The sequence below is a fragment of the Choristoneura fumiferana genome, chromosome 21, assembly GCF_025370935.1.
Source record: "Choristoneura fumiferana chromosome 21, NRCan_CFum_1, whole genome shotgun sequence".
Classification (NCBI taxonomy): Eukaryota; Metazoa; Arthropoda; class Insecta; order Lepidoptera; family Tortricidae; genus Choristoneura; species Choristoneura fumiferana.
The window spans coordinates 7684144-7701645 of NC_133492.1; the positions used below are offsets into that span (position 1 = coordinate 7684144).

The 17502-nt window shown below is 36.9% G+C and overlaps 1 protein-coding gene across 1 annotated transcript in view; it reads right to left on the reverse strand.

Moving 5' to 3' along the window:
• LOC141439758 (probable phospholipid-transporting ATPase IM) overlaps positions 1-8863 on the reverse strand; it is a 53169-nt gene extending 44306 nt beyond the window's left edge. Inside the window, exons 1-3 of the mRNA XM_074104125.1 lie at positions 8587-8863; positions 2661-2719; positions 1808-2020 (exon numbers count right to left, since the gene is read on the reverse strand). Coding sequence (XP_073960226.1) covers positions 1808-2020; positions 2661-2719; positions 8587-8776 — 462 coding nt within the window. The 5' untranslated portion in view covers positions 8777-8863. The remainder of the gene's footprint in view (positions 1-1807; positions 2021-2660; positions 2720-8586) is intronic.
• Positions 8864-17502: the final 8639 nt, after the last annotated feature.

A 17502-nucleotide genomic window follows, 5' to 3' on the forward strand; every position in this document is an offset into this window, starting at 1 on the left:
TTAAATATGCGACTAAAAATATTTCGCTTGGTAAAAATATGATACATGATGTTATAACGTCTAATTATTATTCTAAATGTTGTTATAGATTTTTAATCATTATATTGAATAACCGAATATTCAAATGAAATTATTGAATATAGCCATTATAGCAATTGTTGTTATGACTAATGAATGTTATATTATTTAAAGCTTATGCTCGGTAAAAATATGAAATCCGTTTTTATGCTAAATGAATATTATGATTTTTGAACGTAGTAAAATGCAATTATGCTAAAAGTTTGTATGACGATTGAACGGCACCCATGAATATCCAATGTTATCAGAGCCCGATTTCCAAGCAAAATCTACGCAGTGTGTAGTCATTTAAGATTAGACAGAAAAAAAAAGATTCTAATTTATTATTACTTGTATTATAACAGCTACCTTTATACCAAATCTCAAGTTTCTAGGACAACTGGAAGTACCCTAAAGATTTTGACAGACAGACAGGCAGGCATACAAATAGACGGACAGCAAAGAGATCCTATAATAACCGTTAAATTTTTGTCAACTGAGGTACAGATTACAGAACCGGCCGTGCGAGAAAATGGCCAACGCACTCGCTATTCTGAACGTTAAAATTAGGTATTCGAAATGATTTAAAGAAGAGTTACGATTTTACCCGGTCATTGCTCTCCCAAACATAAATATTTTCCGTTCTAATTATAATACGTAGATAGGCGTTATTCCAAAAGGGCGAACTGTCAATCAAGCAAATTAGCATTTTGCGTGTAGCGATTATAAACACAAATTACAATTATGCAAAAATTGCACCGGCATACTATCGATAGGATACCTAACAGCTGTGGATAGTTACGTTCTACGTGTATACCACTAGTATACCACTTTAGGTAGGAAAGTTACATTTCACAGTTATAGACTGCTATCCTGATGATTTATTTATTTATTAGTTAGGCAATTACATTATTGTAAACACAACACAACACAACTTAAATCTTACAAGAATAACATGAGTATGTCTAGAATACGATTACAATTGTACACAGCATGCTTGCCGAAATAATAACAATGAGAACGAATATTCTGAATGTAATATTAAAATACTGCTGGTACCCGCGACTCCTTGCATGATTGTAATTTTCCGGGATAAAGACTACCTCTATAATTGTTCTTCCTAGAGTCTCGAAACTATCTCCATGCCAAATTTCATCTCTATAGATTTAAGCATGAAGAGGTAACAGACAAACAGACAAAGTTATTGTCACATTTGTAATATTACTATGGAACGTAAGGAATTAGTAAGGATTTTACAACTAATCTTAGCCCGCAACGTAGTATGCGTTCAGCAATTTCGCACATTCCGTGTATAAAAAGTAGCCTATGTTAATCGGAAATAAATAGTGTAGCTTTCTATCTATACGTAAAACAAGAGATTATCTTATCACCATCTGATCTCGTTCGTTGATAATAATTATATACCTTTAAACGAGCAATTCTTGTATATTTATATATTTCGGGTATCCCGGAAACGGCTCTACTCCTTAACTCAAAAAATCTTTTTAATTTAAGATTAGAAGCTAAGGTTAATCAAGTAATTATGCAATTTTTATTGAAATAAACAGTTTAAAGTTTAAGTTTTTACTCTAACGACTCCGATGAAATTTGGTATTTAGGGGTTTTCGGGGATGAACAATCGAGCTAGCTAAGGCTATTATCTCTGGGAAAACGCGTATTATCGAGTTTTAGTCCGAGCGAAGCCCGATCGCCAAGGTATTTCGTACTAGAAAAAAAAAGAAGCACTCACAAAGTCGTCGTAAGCGTCTTTAACGGCAGTGAGGGCGAGCACTCCAATCAGCGGGATGGCCGTCGTAATGGGCGTCAGCGAGGAGATGGCCGGGATGAGCTGGAGGACCAGCAGGCACAAGAAGTAGAAGTTGGCTAGCCGCTGAAACTGCTCCAGCAAATTCAGCGGCAGAAACGTTATAATCGAGTACTTCGATGTTTTGATGTAGTTGTTCTGGAACAATGGCAAAGAGATCAAAAAATGCTACCCTTTTCTTGAAACAAGCGTACTGAATTCAAGCGAACGAATGCGAAACGATTCTTGTAGAAGTAACAAAAATAACTTTAAAAATAAATAAAAAAGATGATTTAAAATTACGTATCTTATAAGATATGTACAATACCAAGAAAAGGGTAATAAAAATACTAGTGCCTGGCTGAATATTATGTTTTGGTTTCAGGGAGTTTCGGCGTTAAACTGGAATTTCGGTTTAGTATAAATAATAATATTTCTTTATCAAGTTTGTCAAGCACATTAAGCTACGCAAACGTATTAAAATTGCTCAACAAGCATGTCCATTTTCCAGTAATTTTATTGCAATATTGATCATTTAGGGACCGCTTTAAAAATTACCTGCAAATGACAATCTAAGTTATACAAATTGAAGTAGGTATCAGTAAGAATTTTCAGAAACATTTACACCTAGTGAATGCTGAATCACCATTAGGTACCCTATTTTAGAATAAACCACGTTCCTTAACTGTGATTGGCGAGAGTTATGTGATTTATAATATCGTGAAAAGGTTCAATATTTATCTTCTCTTCTACTTTTACAAAGTGATAAGACATTTCGGAATAATGATGAGGCACTTACAGCATAGCGAAACTGCGCATTGTACTCCCTGTTGTTAGCTTTGATTCTCCGTTCATTCTCTGAAACAACAAATAAAGTAAAATAAATATCAGCTCGAAAATAAACCGAGTTTATCGTCATAAGTTTGTAAATCATTAGTTATTCGAACTATTATTTACCGAGGACAAAAATACATAAAAAATATTTAATGATATATAACAATCTTCCGCTGCCGCTGATGGAATCTCACATTCGGAGAACAAATTATGTGTATTTGTCCGTTCTTTTATGGTTTGCTAGTAAAACAGCAGGAAGCAATTTTTATATGTTCTTATCAGCAGAATGTTTGACCAGCAAGAGATTTAAAAACTTGACAGTGTTTTATGCAGGGAGGTTACCAGTTACACTACAGGTGTAGGTTAATGTGGCACGAGAGTAGACACTTAACTAAATAGGTAAAAAATATAGTATAAATAAATAAATAGTGCTTCTACTTTACTAATCGCCATAGAGTTTCTTTATTACTTAGCCATTGCTCCCTGATTTGATGTTTAATAAAGCATAACTAACTACATCTAAATCGATAGAATAAGGGGCTGTTTCACCATCCATTGATTAGTGTTAACCGACGGTTAAATGTGATGCCGTCTCCGTCTATTCGAACAAAACCAATAGAGACGGCATCACACCTAACTGCCAGTTAACACTAATCAATGGATGGTGAAACAGCCCCTTAGTCTGTTGTACGTCTATCTGGAATTGAAACACATATATGATCACAAATCACAACACCAATTTGATGCTGATGCAACGAAGGTCGAACGAAGAGTAAAAGTCTCAAAAATCATTGTCCATACGCAGTATTACGTAGCGACGATAGGGACAGCCGCATACGCAAGTGCACATGTGTGATAGGGATGGACGATGGGAAGGTTTAAGAAAATGCAAGTCAAGTACCCTATCTCATAAATAAAAAATACAAAATCCACCATTGCACACGGTGATAGCAAACACAAAGAGCGCCGATAGCTATTATTAAAAAAAAATGCTTCGAATCCTCGAGGGAGAACTCTCTACCTATTTGAGACATTTAATTTATAAGCTAGGCACACATTACGTACGATACACAGAAAAAGTAAGCTAAGGTGTTTGACTCCTAATTGGCGCTCTGCAGTAAGTTACTTATTTGGCTTCCGCCCCCACATTTATCATGCATTTCATTCCATCTTCGTGTCATATATTATGGGTTAAGCTATTGATAAAAAATAACCTACTTTTTAACTACAATGGAGTTGTAAATACATTCTTACAAGTTTCTGAAGGTTCGATGGACTTGGGATTACATAGTAGGCGATCTTAACATTTTTATTGAAATCGCATTTTTATTATAATAACATTTTTATACCAATCTTTACACTGTTCTAAAATGAAAATTGTTTGGCTGTTACATTATATTCAGAGCTATAAAACATATTCATCATCATCATCATCATGTCAGCCGAAAGACGTCCACTGCTGGACATAGGCCTCCCCAAGGCTCTCCACTCAGACCGGTCTTGTGCTTTCCGCATCCACCGCGATCCCGCGATCTTAACCAAGTCGTCGCTCCATCTTGTTGGAGGCCTAACGACAGCTCGCCTCCCGGTCCGCGGACGCCATTCGAGAACCTTCTGACCCCATCGGCCATCAGTCCTGCAAGCAATATGCCCCGCCCACTCCCACTTTAGTTTCGCAATTCTTCGGGCTATGTCAGTGGTAAAACATATTACTCGAGTTAAAAGTCAACATAAAGTAAACCAGCAACGCTCAGGGTTAAGTATTCCACTGGACTTTCCCCGCCATTACAATAAGACATCGTAAGTTTTCATTGAAATATTATGTTAGGTTAGTTTTGACAAATTTCAAATGACTCTTTATTTTTTTTATCTTTATCAGAAAGAAAATTACAAATTAAGCAATAGGCAGTATTATTTATCAACATCTATTATTGTTTGAATAGAAAAAAAAAACATGCTGAAAACAGCTGTAAGCTTTCTCCCAACGATTTCTTTCACCGTATGAACTCTTATTGTAACGCTCATACACCTTCCACTTTAGAGGTAATGAGGCTTTACTACCATACTACCACAGCAGTTAACTAAAATGTCATTATGAAGTTAGTAGTTTCAATACGCTTAGGGCCTGATTCATTACCACTCAATGATGAATTTTATGTGACAAATAATCTAATGCCGTCTCTGTTTATTCGGAGAAAATAAACAGAGTTGGCATCACAGATATCTGTCACATACAATTTATCAATGAGTGGTGAAACAGGTCCCTACTGCTGTAAATGCCATAGTCGGGTTTCCATAGTAAGTTGGCCCTTACATCAAACGGGCTTGGGTTTTTTTGTGAGTACCTCTTACAGTAAGTGTGAACATCCTACTTATGACAGTTTTTGACTTATGATTTTTTAAAGGGCTATTAAATTATAATTATGATTTAAAGAAAACAATCTAGAGGCATTACTCTTCACAACCACATAAAAAATGTTTCTTTTTTTATGATTGGCTTGGGTTTTTTTTTGTAAGTATAAGAAGTACTAGTAGTAGGAACAGGTTTCCATAGTAAGTCGGCCCTTGCATCAAATCGTCGGGGATACTGCAATACCCCGTAACCAGCATTTTCCATAAGGTATAATTTTTACTGCACTAACAGTATTGACATTGCAGTATCTCCGACGAAATGGGCTTGGGGTTTTTTTGTAAGTATAAACAAAAAAAAAACAAACCCATTTGATGTATGGCCCGACTTACTATGAAAACCTGACTATGGGCTTTCTGTAAAAACTTAACTGCAACTTAACTGCGTTCAACAATGATTTTGAACACTACTTTCGTGAAATGTTAATAATACAACAGGTAAGTGAAACGGATAACTATTTAATTAGCACTTAACTAGAAATCGTGCCCGTGGTATTGATTGCCTTTGTAGCTCCTAATAAATAGCTAAACCACAAACCATTTAAAAATAATAACCATTAAAGAACTTAAATGTTCCGTCCTCATAAAGATCACGAAGATACCTACTTCTAAAGCTTTGACTAGGATTCTCACACAAAAAATAAACTTTGTGTAGTGCATGTCGAGAGCAGGGCAGCAGAGATAATTAGCAGTCCCTTTGCTTTCTTATTTCAGTCGTAAAATGAACTCGTCTGTATGTCAAAGAAAGATGAGTAAATAAATAAAACACTTGGGACACGCGTTACGCTATTCTTTCAATTAAAATTTTATTGCGACGCAACTTTTTTTGCTCTAATTTTACCACTTAACCTCGACAACTTACATTTTTACAAAAAATCAGTTCAACGTCTGAAAGTGCATCGGGTGTAATATTACTGAGTGTTATGACGGCTCGACAAACGGTCGTGGCAGTGTTTGTTTGTTGCGATGGGAATACCCTTAGTAGTGGTAGAAGTGTTAAACGCGACGCGTCTGTATGGGGCAGGCGCCGAACAGACGCCGATCGATCTTTCTCTCGGTTTACGACTAATCATGTTTTCATGGGCACTTTCCTTCCCTCGGTCTCCGTGCTAGCAGTTTACACCGCCTCAACAAACTCGCATTGTCAATGCCAGCTGCGTGGGGGCCTCCTCGTGTCGCGAGTGCAAAATTTCATTAACCAAGCGTGACGAGACTTACAACGGTTCTTACATTTTTTTTATTAGCTGACTCATTGTCAAAATACCAGGAACATTTAAATATGCATGAAACTGAATATATCGTCATATTTATAATCTTCTATTAGAAGACTTGTGTAAAGATCCTTTTTAGCTATACCTAAAAGAACATTTGCAAGTTTACGAAGTTTAGTTATGCTTCACACACATTGTATACAATACAATAAAGTGCCTGTATTGAAACTGTCGAGTCTGGTGATTCAGAAAGAAACTTTAATTTAAACCTGAGCGCTACACAACCGAGTCCATTGCGGTCACTGCATCCCGCTTTATTCATTGCAGCGCATTATATTATTATGCAGATGTTTAGTTTAGAAGTTGCATTATTGTAGGTTTCTTGACGTGACCCAGGTCCTTAAGATAAAAGTTGGAGTAAAGTACGTATATATACTCAGCGGCACAAAATTTGGCCCACTCTTCATACAAACAAAATTACCTGTTACTGCATACATTTGAGGGCCAGATTTTTTGCCGCTCAGTATATATTTTTATACTTGGTGCCTCGGTTGTTCGCTATTTAGCTGCCTACACCATTGGACGAAGCAACATAAACAGGTGTTGCATGGGTTTATACTTGTTGGAAAAAAAAAATCGGAAGCGAAGTTTGAGAAGAATTGTACTTATACAAAATGTGTAAAACATAGGACAATGCGAAGCATACGGGATGTGTTATTTTATGTTCAAAGTTTGGATGTGAAAATGTTTCTAGCAGGCTGAAATGACCTACTATATGCACACAGTCACTTCCATGAATATCACTACCGTGGATGTGCATATATCACAGGAGTAAGAAGTTTTATAAAAGTCTAAGACATAAAATGATTACCTTTTTAACTGCCAAGCATGAGGCCCTGAAATTGGGATCAATCTCTTTTCAGTCCCACTTGACTCTTATATGAGAATATCGAAATAGTCCCAGGACATTTTATGATCGTAAATAAACCGGTGTCCACAGTATTAGCCGAGTAGTCGATTTTATGATCAAAAGCATAATTTATTTAATACACTGAATAAATGACAAATATGATACCGAAAATCTTTCAGAAGAACGAAGCGTAACAATAATTGGTAACAATATCTTCTTCTTCACCGGACGCCCCGAAAAAGAATAAGCAACGAGGCGTATTATTTGATATTGGAGTATTTTAAAATAAGATAGATAGGAAATGGGCCGCCTACACAAAACGAAGAACGCAGATTGGGATAGAGCGCTCTTCCACTTGTTAATTTGATAATAATAACTTAATATTCGACCAGTGTTCATGACAATTGACAATTACCTATATTCACAATGGAATATTGAAATGTAACTATGACAGACGTTGTTTATAAGTCTGAGGGAGTGGGTGTCTACTACATTAATAACGTTAGTTCCTGTTGTTTCAGAAACAAAAGCATTTGTACTCTTAGTTGACTTTGGTTTTGCGTGGGTGTCATTTGAGTTATCTACTTTGTGAACAGTCTATCCAAAACTAAATCTTTAAATCTCATTTGATAATCTGAGTAAAGTTTTTTCTTCGAATTAAAATGAATAAATCGCTTCTTGGCCTAGTTACTTAACTAAATCTATAAAAAAAGCAAATATATATGTATCAAAGTAAAGCGTCTATTAGGTACGTAAACTAGTTGTTAATAGGTATCCAAACAACAATAGCAATGAAGGGAAGAAAGTATGAACGTAATCAATATGTAAGGTATAGCTCTGTAGAACTTTTTTGGCTGTTAATTCGAGGGGGAAAAGTTGTTCACGATTCTACGATGGCTTTCCTCGAAGGCGACGAAGGGTTGTACTCGTTTAGAATGATCGAAAAATTGTTAAGGTACGAATAACGACAAGATGCGAGATTAAATTCAGCATTTTACGTTATCCTGAAATATCGCAAAGAACATAAGCGAGCAATCGATAACAAACAGCGCGGGGTCATACTCCAAGCGCCGAAGCGCCGTCGTCGGCCGTTGACCGTGCGGGGGCGCGCCGCCTCTAACCTTGGCCAACATGTGAACCACCAATCACCTATTCCCTTTACATTCGCCGGACTAGCCCAAAGCATCCAGCGATTCATTGCAAATATTCGTATCGCTCAAAATAGTAGCCAGCGTGCTTTCCACGAAACATGACAAAAACAACTCCGTCGCTAGTGACGGCGGAAGGCCGCTAATAACGTAACGTAGGACATACGATGGTTTCGTTACGGGATTAGTGTAATGTAATCGATAGTGACGAACCGCAAGAGACGAATGTACGGAAGCGATGGTTGTGCCTGGTGCGGCGGCGCGGCTGGGCGGGCTCGCGCCGCACCAGCTTGCCGAGCAGGTCGAGCAGCGAGAGCCGCAGCGGGCGCGGTGGCCGCGCCTCGCCGCCGTCCGCGCCCGCGCCCAGCACCTCCAGCTCCACCGCCTCCGAGCGCGCGCACATCCGCGCTACCGCGCCATGCCGCCCACCCCGCACCCACGACACCTGGCCACGCGCGCTCCGACCCGCCGCAGGGCCGACACTCGCGTGCACCGTGCCGACGCACACTAGCGCCGCTCCACGACCGACACCGGCGCGCGCATCCCGTGCCCGTACACGTACACCCACCCACCCCTACTGAGTGTTGCCGTTTCATCTCGGTGTTAGCCGCTCGTAATCTCAAAAAGTCTACATATATTTTCCACATAACTTTGCGGCAAAGGCGAAGCCCAGAAACGATAACATGATATTAAATTATGTCGACGTAACGTAGCATTTTTGGTAGATTCATTTTGCATGCAGAGCATAACCGCAATGACATATAACTCAACCAATTTTTAACAACTAGGTAACTCATTTTTTGATTGTGAATGCACTATTCAACATTTCACGTAACAATAGCTGCAAAAGACGAAACCATAGTAAGCTAATTGTGCGATTTGGAGAGCTCATATAAAAAGTTATATGAAATGTGTTATAAGGTCAGAAGTGTTTCATAGATTTTTAACAGAACTCCTCCGTTTATGGTTTGTTCGATAAGGCCTTGTCTTCCAATTAGGCCTTATTGTCACCAAGTTTGAAATTCATGAGCGGATCTTGGGGAAATCCAGAAAATTCTTCAAAATTTGTAGGGACACCTATGCTCCAGGAAACCACCATTTGATGGAACATAGAACTGATGAATAAGACCTCAGTTGGCCATTGGAACTTCTTAATAACAAGTATTTCACGGGTGGCGATTCGATTACCCTAACACAATTTGCTAAACAATTAATGTTAATTACAATGCATAATGATGATTTACGCAAAAAAGCGGGAAAAAAACTCCTCCAAAATAAACACAATTAATTTTCTTCTAATCTGTTCGAAGTCTCAAGTCCCTAAGTCCAATAGATAGTCTTTACCTATGTAGGTAAGGTAGAAGATATGTAACTAAGTCCACTCAGCTGCTGGCTCGTGCACCGACTTTCAACAGACCAGTAGAAAGTTGTTTCCGCGATTTTTAGAGTTGCATACCTCAATCGGCGAAAACGGAACCCTTATAAGATCACTAACTTTATGTCTGTTCGTCCGTCTGTGAAGATCACTTTTCTCAGGAATATCAAGTCGAAATTAATATGAAATGAAAGATTGGAATTAAAAATTAAAACTTGGTATGAAGGTAGCTATAATAAAAATAAGCCTCTGCACCAAAAATCTCATTTTTTTATACGTCTGTCTGCCTATGCAGTAACCATCTAAAATTACCCCGAACTGCGAACATTTTACTCAGGAGCAGGACTAGGTGCACTATATTCATTGACCTACAAAGTGTGGAACCCTCGGTGCGCGACTCTGACTCGCTCTTGGCCGGTTTTTTGGAGTTTGTTCAAATTGATATTTTTTTTATTTTATACTAGCTGTTGCCCGCGGCTTCGCCCCCGTTGTAATTTTTCTAAATTTTCTTTCATAAAAACCTTCTCCTGACAATAACAAACACAACAAAAAAAGAATTAGCGAAATCGGTCCAGAAATTCCCGAGTTTTGCGCTTAGCAACACATTTTACGATTAATTTTTATATTATAATAACTAGCTGTTGCCCGCGGCTTCGCCCCCGTTGTTATTTTTCTAAATTTTCTTCCATAAAAACCTTCTCCTGACAATAACGAACATAACAAAAAAAGAATTAGTAAAATCGGTCCAGCCGTTCCCGAGTTTTGCGCTTAGCAACACATTTTACGATTCATTTTTATTTATTTTAATTATTTTTGTAATCTATAGTATAAAAGTGAACCGCCAGAACGGGACAAAAAAACGGGACAGAGCAGGATGGCGCTCTACAACACCATTTTGACACGTTTCTCCCAAACAACGCATTATTTCTCTGGAATTTTAAAGCAATTCGACTCTTTGACCTTGGGAATCGCGAAAAACTTGAGAAAATATGATTTTGGGTGTGTACATTTTGTATATTAAGCAAAATTAACTCACAAGTTCTAATTTCGAGCCAAAAACGAGCGATCTATTATCTATGCCAGTGTTTCTATTCAGGGAAAAAGAAATCTATTCATTATCCTGGTCTTGGGTGTTTAATATGTATTTAAGTATGTATCTATCTATATAATTATATTTATCCGTTGCTTAGTACCCATAACACAAGCTTTGCTAAGCTTACTTTGGGAGTAGGTCAATAAGTGTGAATTGTCCCGTGATATTTATATTTATTGCCATATAAATAAAAACAATAGCGCCCTCTTGACAGTATATTTTTGGTTTACCTTTAGGTATCTTGATACGATGAAAAAACATTATTCACTAGATCTGTAAGCAGGTAACTGACTATCCTACTAATCCTACTTATTATATCCATATACTAATATTATAAATACGAAAGTATGTGTGTTTGTGTGTATGTTTGTCCGTTTTTCACGTCGAAACGGAGCGACGGATCGACGTGATTTTTGGCATAGAGATAGTTTATGGGCTAGAGAGTGACATAGGCTACTTTTTATCCCGGAAAAATACAGTTCCCGAGGGAACAGCGCGCGATAACCGAATTCCACGCGGGCGAAGCCGCGGGCAAAAGCTAGTATGAGAATAACAACGACGACTACTTACAATGTCCTATCATTCTACCTATAGTGATATTTCTTTCTACTTCAGATTTTTGCGTAATATTAGAATTTTTATTTAGTTTAAGGTAAATAATCTAGTTTAATGTACCCTCGCCAATTGCTCGAATATATCTTCACATATTTCCGGTTTGGTACACTTGCGGCATAAGATAGCAGACACCACCGGGGGGAAGTACTGAGAACCGATTTTTAAAATCGCAATTCTCAAAAAACAAAAGTTTTAAAAATCCATGTATTGTTGTAGGTACTAACTTAAAAACTAACTAGAGCTGGAACTTTCTACTACTTCTACGTGTATGTGATTTTCAGCACATTTTTTCATTACTTTCGAATGAAATGATTTTAAAACTAAGTCCGCTGAAGCTGAATGAAAATAATCAGTGGGATTTGTTTTGCTGCACTTCAGTCCGGCAAATTCAAAACTGCTGCTTAGACAAGTGAGGCACCACCTTCTAAGTGAAAGTTGGAACGAAATGTTCGATCACAGTTTTAGGCGGCTGTCAGGTCTAATTGCACCATAATTAGGCGTTTCGACTGGTGACGGTGGACGTTACTTCCCCGAAAACATGCGTAAGTAAAGTCGTTAATCTAGTTGTTACGTAACCGTTGTTAGTTTAGCTGTGACATTTAGTTTAGACCTCTACCTTTGTAACAAGTCACATAAACATTAAGCAAGTAGAAACGCCATTAGGACGCCCTAGACAACAAGTTTTGTTGCCAACGAGTAGACTGGTTTTAACGACATGGTTACATTACATGTTACATTATATCCACAATTCCATATGATATACGAGTGTGCATTAAACACCGTGCTAGTCCAGCGGTTTGTCTTCTCTCAAGCAGTCGTGGCTCTGACACCTCATCAGTTTTAGGAATTTATCTGCGAGACATTTCAACTTTTTGGTGAACGAACGAAAGCGACCTACACTACAAAGCATGTATGACAGCAGCACTTTAGGCAGATGCGAGCAAATACATACTTGTAGAGTGTAATAAAGTAATGTTTTATAGATTTTTCACTTTACGTCCTCATCAACCTTGCATTGCATGAGAAATAATCACACATTATAATACACTGATATTCGAGCAAAATATACCAAAGAATGACCTTGAGGACAGGTGTCCAGAGGCCGAGGCACATCACTCACCTTGGCCATGTGTTCTCGCCGAGGACTTTCCCATGTCGGCCGCACCATCGACACACATACACTCACTCTTGCGCCACACTTAACACTAACACTGTGCGTACTTATACTTAAAGGTCGGTATAAAACTGGCGTACAAAAAGTTATACGTTATATTATTAAAGGACACTTGAGGATAATGTTATGTCGTCTACGTAGCGGGCGGTAAGGATGTATTGAGAAGGGCGGAGGGCCGCGCGGGGCGATCGGCATCCTGCACGCCCCCGGTGCACTTCGCCTTCCTGCAACAACAACGGCATAACTTGTATGGTATTCTTCTAGCTTATAAAAGTATATGACTATTCATATTTTATTTTGTACATTTTTAAACACACTGTGATCAGTACAGTAAACGCCACATTAAACTTTTTTTAAAGAAACACTTATTCATATTCCAACAGACGTACACAGAGTAAAACAAGTGAGAAGACATATTCGAAATGAAATCGTGATTAGATTACACTATACTTCAGGGGTGGCCAACTTGATTAGACTCAAGATCTACTGTTTACTGACGAAACCCTGTGCTATCTACCAATTACATACTTCTTGAAATCTTAAATGAAACAGCATAGTTCAGTATTTATATTTTTTGCCTTGCCACGATCGACTGGACTAATAGTCGCGATCGAGTCGATCGCGATTGACCGGTTGGCCGCCCCTGCTATACTTAGTTTGTTTAGGTATTTAACTAAATGTAAACAAAACAACGTCAATTGGTGTCTTAAATATTGAAATTCCCGCAATAAACTGGATAGGTATTTAACTAAATGTAAACAAAACAACGTCAATTAGTGTCCTAAATATTGAAATTCCCGCATTAAACTATCTACCAATCTGGCAACTGAAGCTTGTTTAAATTTAGTTAAATACCTATCCAAACCAAGTATACGTTTTTAGACATTGAATCATGATGCGCCAGAATTCATATATTATAAAAGAAAGTAAAGAATTCCACAAAGTAAGCAGGTTTTAGAGTTTAGGGTACGCAAAATACTTAGTGCAAAGAAATTCGGAGGCACGAATGTCAGTCAGCAACTAAAATGTCCTTTAGTTCAATCGGCAATCAAATCTTAAAATTAAAAGTAAAGAGTACCTACCATAAAATAAAATAATATTACTTAGGATAAAAAGTTAAGTTTGTAGATATTATTTCTTAACTAGCTGTTGTCCGCGACTCCGTTTGCGTAGAATTCGTTTCTCGTTATCCCGCGGAAACTATCCAATTTTCCGGGATCTCTATCATATGTCCTTCCCCGGGACTCAAATTATCTGTAATCATACCGAATTTCATCTAAACCGGTTCAGCTGTTTAGACTTGAAGAGGTAACAAACAAAAAAACAAACAGATTTACAAACTTCGCTTTTATAATATTAGTCTTCTAATCTAATATATACTCTTATCGGTATAGTATTACAGCAATAATTAGATTTTAATATGGTCTTATCCTATGCACAGTCAGCAGCAAAGGTGGATGAGCGGTTACTAATGATCTACACACGACACACGACTCTACTGCCAAGGTAACAAGAGAGTAACGTGTTTAGATAAGTTAGGCACTACAACCTGATCATCTACTTCTGCTGCTGACTGAAGTTTTTTTTTATATTGAACTAGTTTCAGTCATAATCATAACACAATCTTGCTACATCTGATTTTATCGTTATTGTCGTAATCCTTACAAGTGCTTTACGCGTCACTTATCGCGTAAAATAAGTCTAAACTGTACAAATATTGATAAAGATAAGTGTCTGTCACGGTAATCTTAAGATTCTCATTAAAATTACTCATTGTGATGTTGCCATTTTATTATCACTATTTACTTCAATATCAATACTGCAGCTTACAGTATAGATATTTGATGAACGTCGCAACATAATCAACTGCCTAGAGACAGTGCAGACTGTCAAGCGCTGCTCCTAATGAGACAAATTAATCTTGATTGGGGGAATTGAGATGCGCAGCTTGATAGCACCGTCATGTGTCACGCTACTCTCTTGCATTATAACACTCTATGTCGAATCGTGTCACGATTTTGGTTTCAATCTTACTTCCGAGCCCTTCTGTCGAGTCAAAAAACTAGGGCAGTAACACAAGGGCTATTTATTCGCAATAAAAAGATTAAATAGCACCTGTATATTATTATTCTTATATGGCGCAGAAGGTCATGGGGCTCGTGGCCTTATTTCGCTGATGTTTTGCATGGCGACGCAAATGTTAAGTCGTTTTCTATAGTACATGCTTAGTTGTTTACGACTCAATGGTGACGGACGATTTAAAGGTTGAATAAAGACATTAATAATAATAATATACAAATACAGATTTAGATTACAATACCTACGGTCATGTTGATATCAATGAAGTCTGTTAATAGACTTACCATACCTGATAAATAAAATATAACTATGTTTTGGCGTACGCCTTGCCCAGAATGTAACCCAGTCTTTAATATTAGTTGTACTATTACTATAATCAAGTAGAGCGTTTACCTTTACTTACCCGAATTTCACTTTTCATACCAACATTTGCCATAAAATATATAGAACCGTGCTGTTTTCAGGTTTTTTTTTAATTTCATCATATATAATGCAGTAGGTTAGGTTAGGTTAGTTTAATATTAACTCTGAAGAAATTTGTATTTCAGAAATAAATTACTTTAAGGCAAAAAAAATTCTAGAAAACGATACATTCGGGCAAACGATAGAGCACCCAAGTAGAGCCAAAATGTTCTACTGCCTACTTATTCGTAAATCTAATTTTACACAATTTTTTACCACGTTCAAATTTTGTTTTCAAGTAATTTCAAAAATGGCCTCTGGTGTGTTTCTCTATTTACTACACTTTTGTTTTCATGTCAGATGTGTTTAGCAAACGATAAATAGGACGAATCTATTAAGCGATGTAATTTGGTATTCGACAGAACATTTTGGTTTCTAATTCTAAGTGGCATTATGTATATCACGTTGGTCACTGTCACTTCACGTTGGAACTTTTGTATAAAATTGACAGAAGGCATTCAGTGACAAGGTACTAAAGTGTAAAGATATCTTTGACCTTGACTGTACAGCAACGATTCAGTCTGCTGACATAATAAATGTATGGATTAGAGGCAATCATAATCATCGCTATAGGAAAACGATGTTTTTGCCCAAAACCATATGTTTTTAACCGACTTCAAAAAAGGAGGAGGTTATCAATTCGGGTGTTTTTATTTTTTATTTTTTTAATGTTTGTTACCTCAGAACTCCGACATTTATAAACCGATTTGAAAATTTTTTTTTGCGATCGTCTAGGAATGTCTTCAATTAGGTCCCATAAGCACCAAATCAGGATCTGATGATTGGATCTCAAGGAAATCGAGGGAACTCTTCAAATGTTGTTCTCTCTCGTGCATTTGCTCTTGAAAATCATCATTTGGTGAAGTGGAACGGATGATGAAGACCGCAGTTGACCATCGGAGTTACTACTCAATTACAAGTATTTCACGGGTTGAATTTTAATTACTTTGACACAGTTGCTAAGCAACTTATGCTCCTCGTAATGCATATGTTAAAACGGGTCGTGAAGCACCAGGACTCCTCAATAATGAACGTCTCAGCCTCGGAAAAAGCAATCTTTCGCAAAAGGTGACGAGCAGTTGATATTAAACTATTGTATCTTAGATTATTTACACTAAAAAGCGAAAAAAAATATAACATAAAATTGAACCGACTACAAAAAAACAGTCTTGATGTAACACATGGCTAATATTATCTGATACTTATCAAATTCTGGGTTAGGGACAGCTAGGGGACTATTTTTGTGGTGTTTGAAAATTTGTAATTAATTAGGTAGTTTCATTTTTGGTTTAATATTAGACAAGTTAAAAAATGTGGTTGTTTTAAACACAGAAACATTTTTCTTTGACATTTATCTCAAAACTTTTTTTCAAAAAAAAGCCAAGGACAACGTTTTTCCAATTAGTAGAGAAATGCCCTTATAAAGTAAACTCGCATACGGGGAATACCCAGCGCCACCCGACAGCAAGTATCAGTAACCTAAGGACGTGGATTGCACAACCACGACCAGTAAACCAGTCAAGTTGTGTGTGTGTCATATCATATACGCATTCTACATGGAATTTAAGTATAACTATAGTTATAATTTGTACCGATTTTAGTTTAATATTTTATGGTAATTTTTCGCATTTATTCCCGTGCATATATTTGTCACTCTTAATTATTATTATTAGCCTATTCTGTCCCAATGCTGAGCAAAGGCCGAAATAATAACTAAATAATTCTTAAATAACATAAAATACTATTTTTGACTGATTATAGATTATCTACATCTGCAGAATCACATTATATAATAACATCATGTTTTGCAAGTTTCATTAACCATTTCTCGTGAGTCCTCGTTTAGGTAATTTATAAAGAACAAAGTGACAGTAATAACAGCTGCCAAATGTACTTAATTAAGCACAAATTGTTCATTAAATATTGAATTTCAAACATATTGAATTAATTTCTTAAAAAATCAAAACTGGGTGATTCTCGTCTAGGTCTAAAGTTACTGTCTGACTGTTAAAAAACCAAACTCAAGACTCAACATATTAAAACCAACCAGTAGGAAAGTGAAAAGATTACTCAACAATTAAGTAGCTGTTGCAAAATTATACCGAATCAAAAACAAAAAACAAGTTTTAAGCAACTGAGAAAGGTTTTTACGTAACTAAAGAAAAAGAACGCGTTTATTTATCGGGTACATTACTCATTTCCAAATTTTGTTAAGTATTTTAAAATCCGTTTTACAAACAAACAAGAGAACAGATAACAATAATATCGTCACTTTAGCGATCTTTTTAATATACGCATTAAAAATGGTTTAAACGAAATGATTCACGGGAA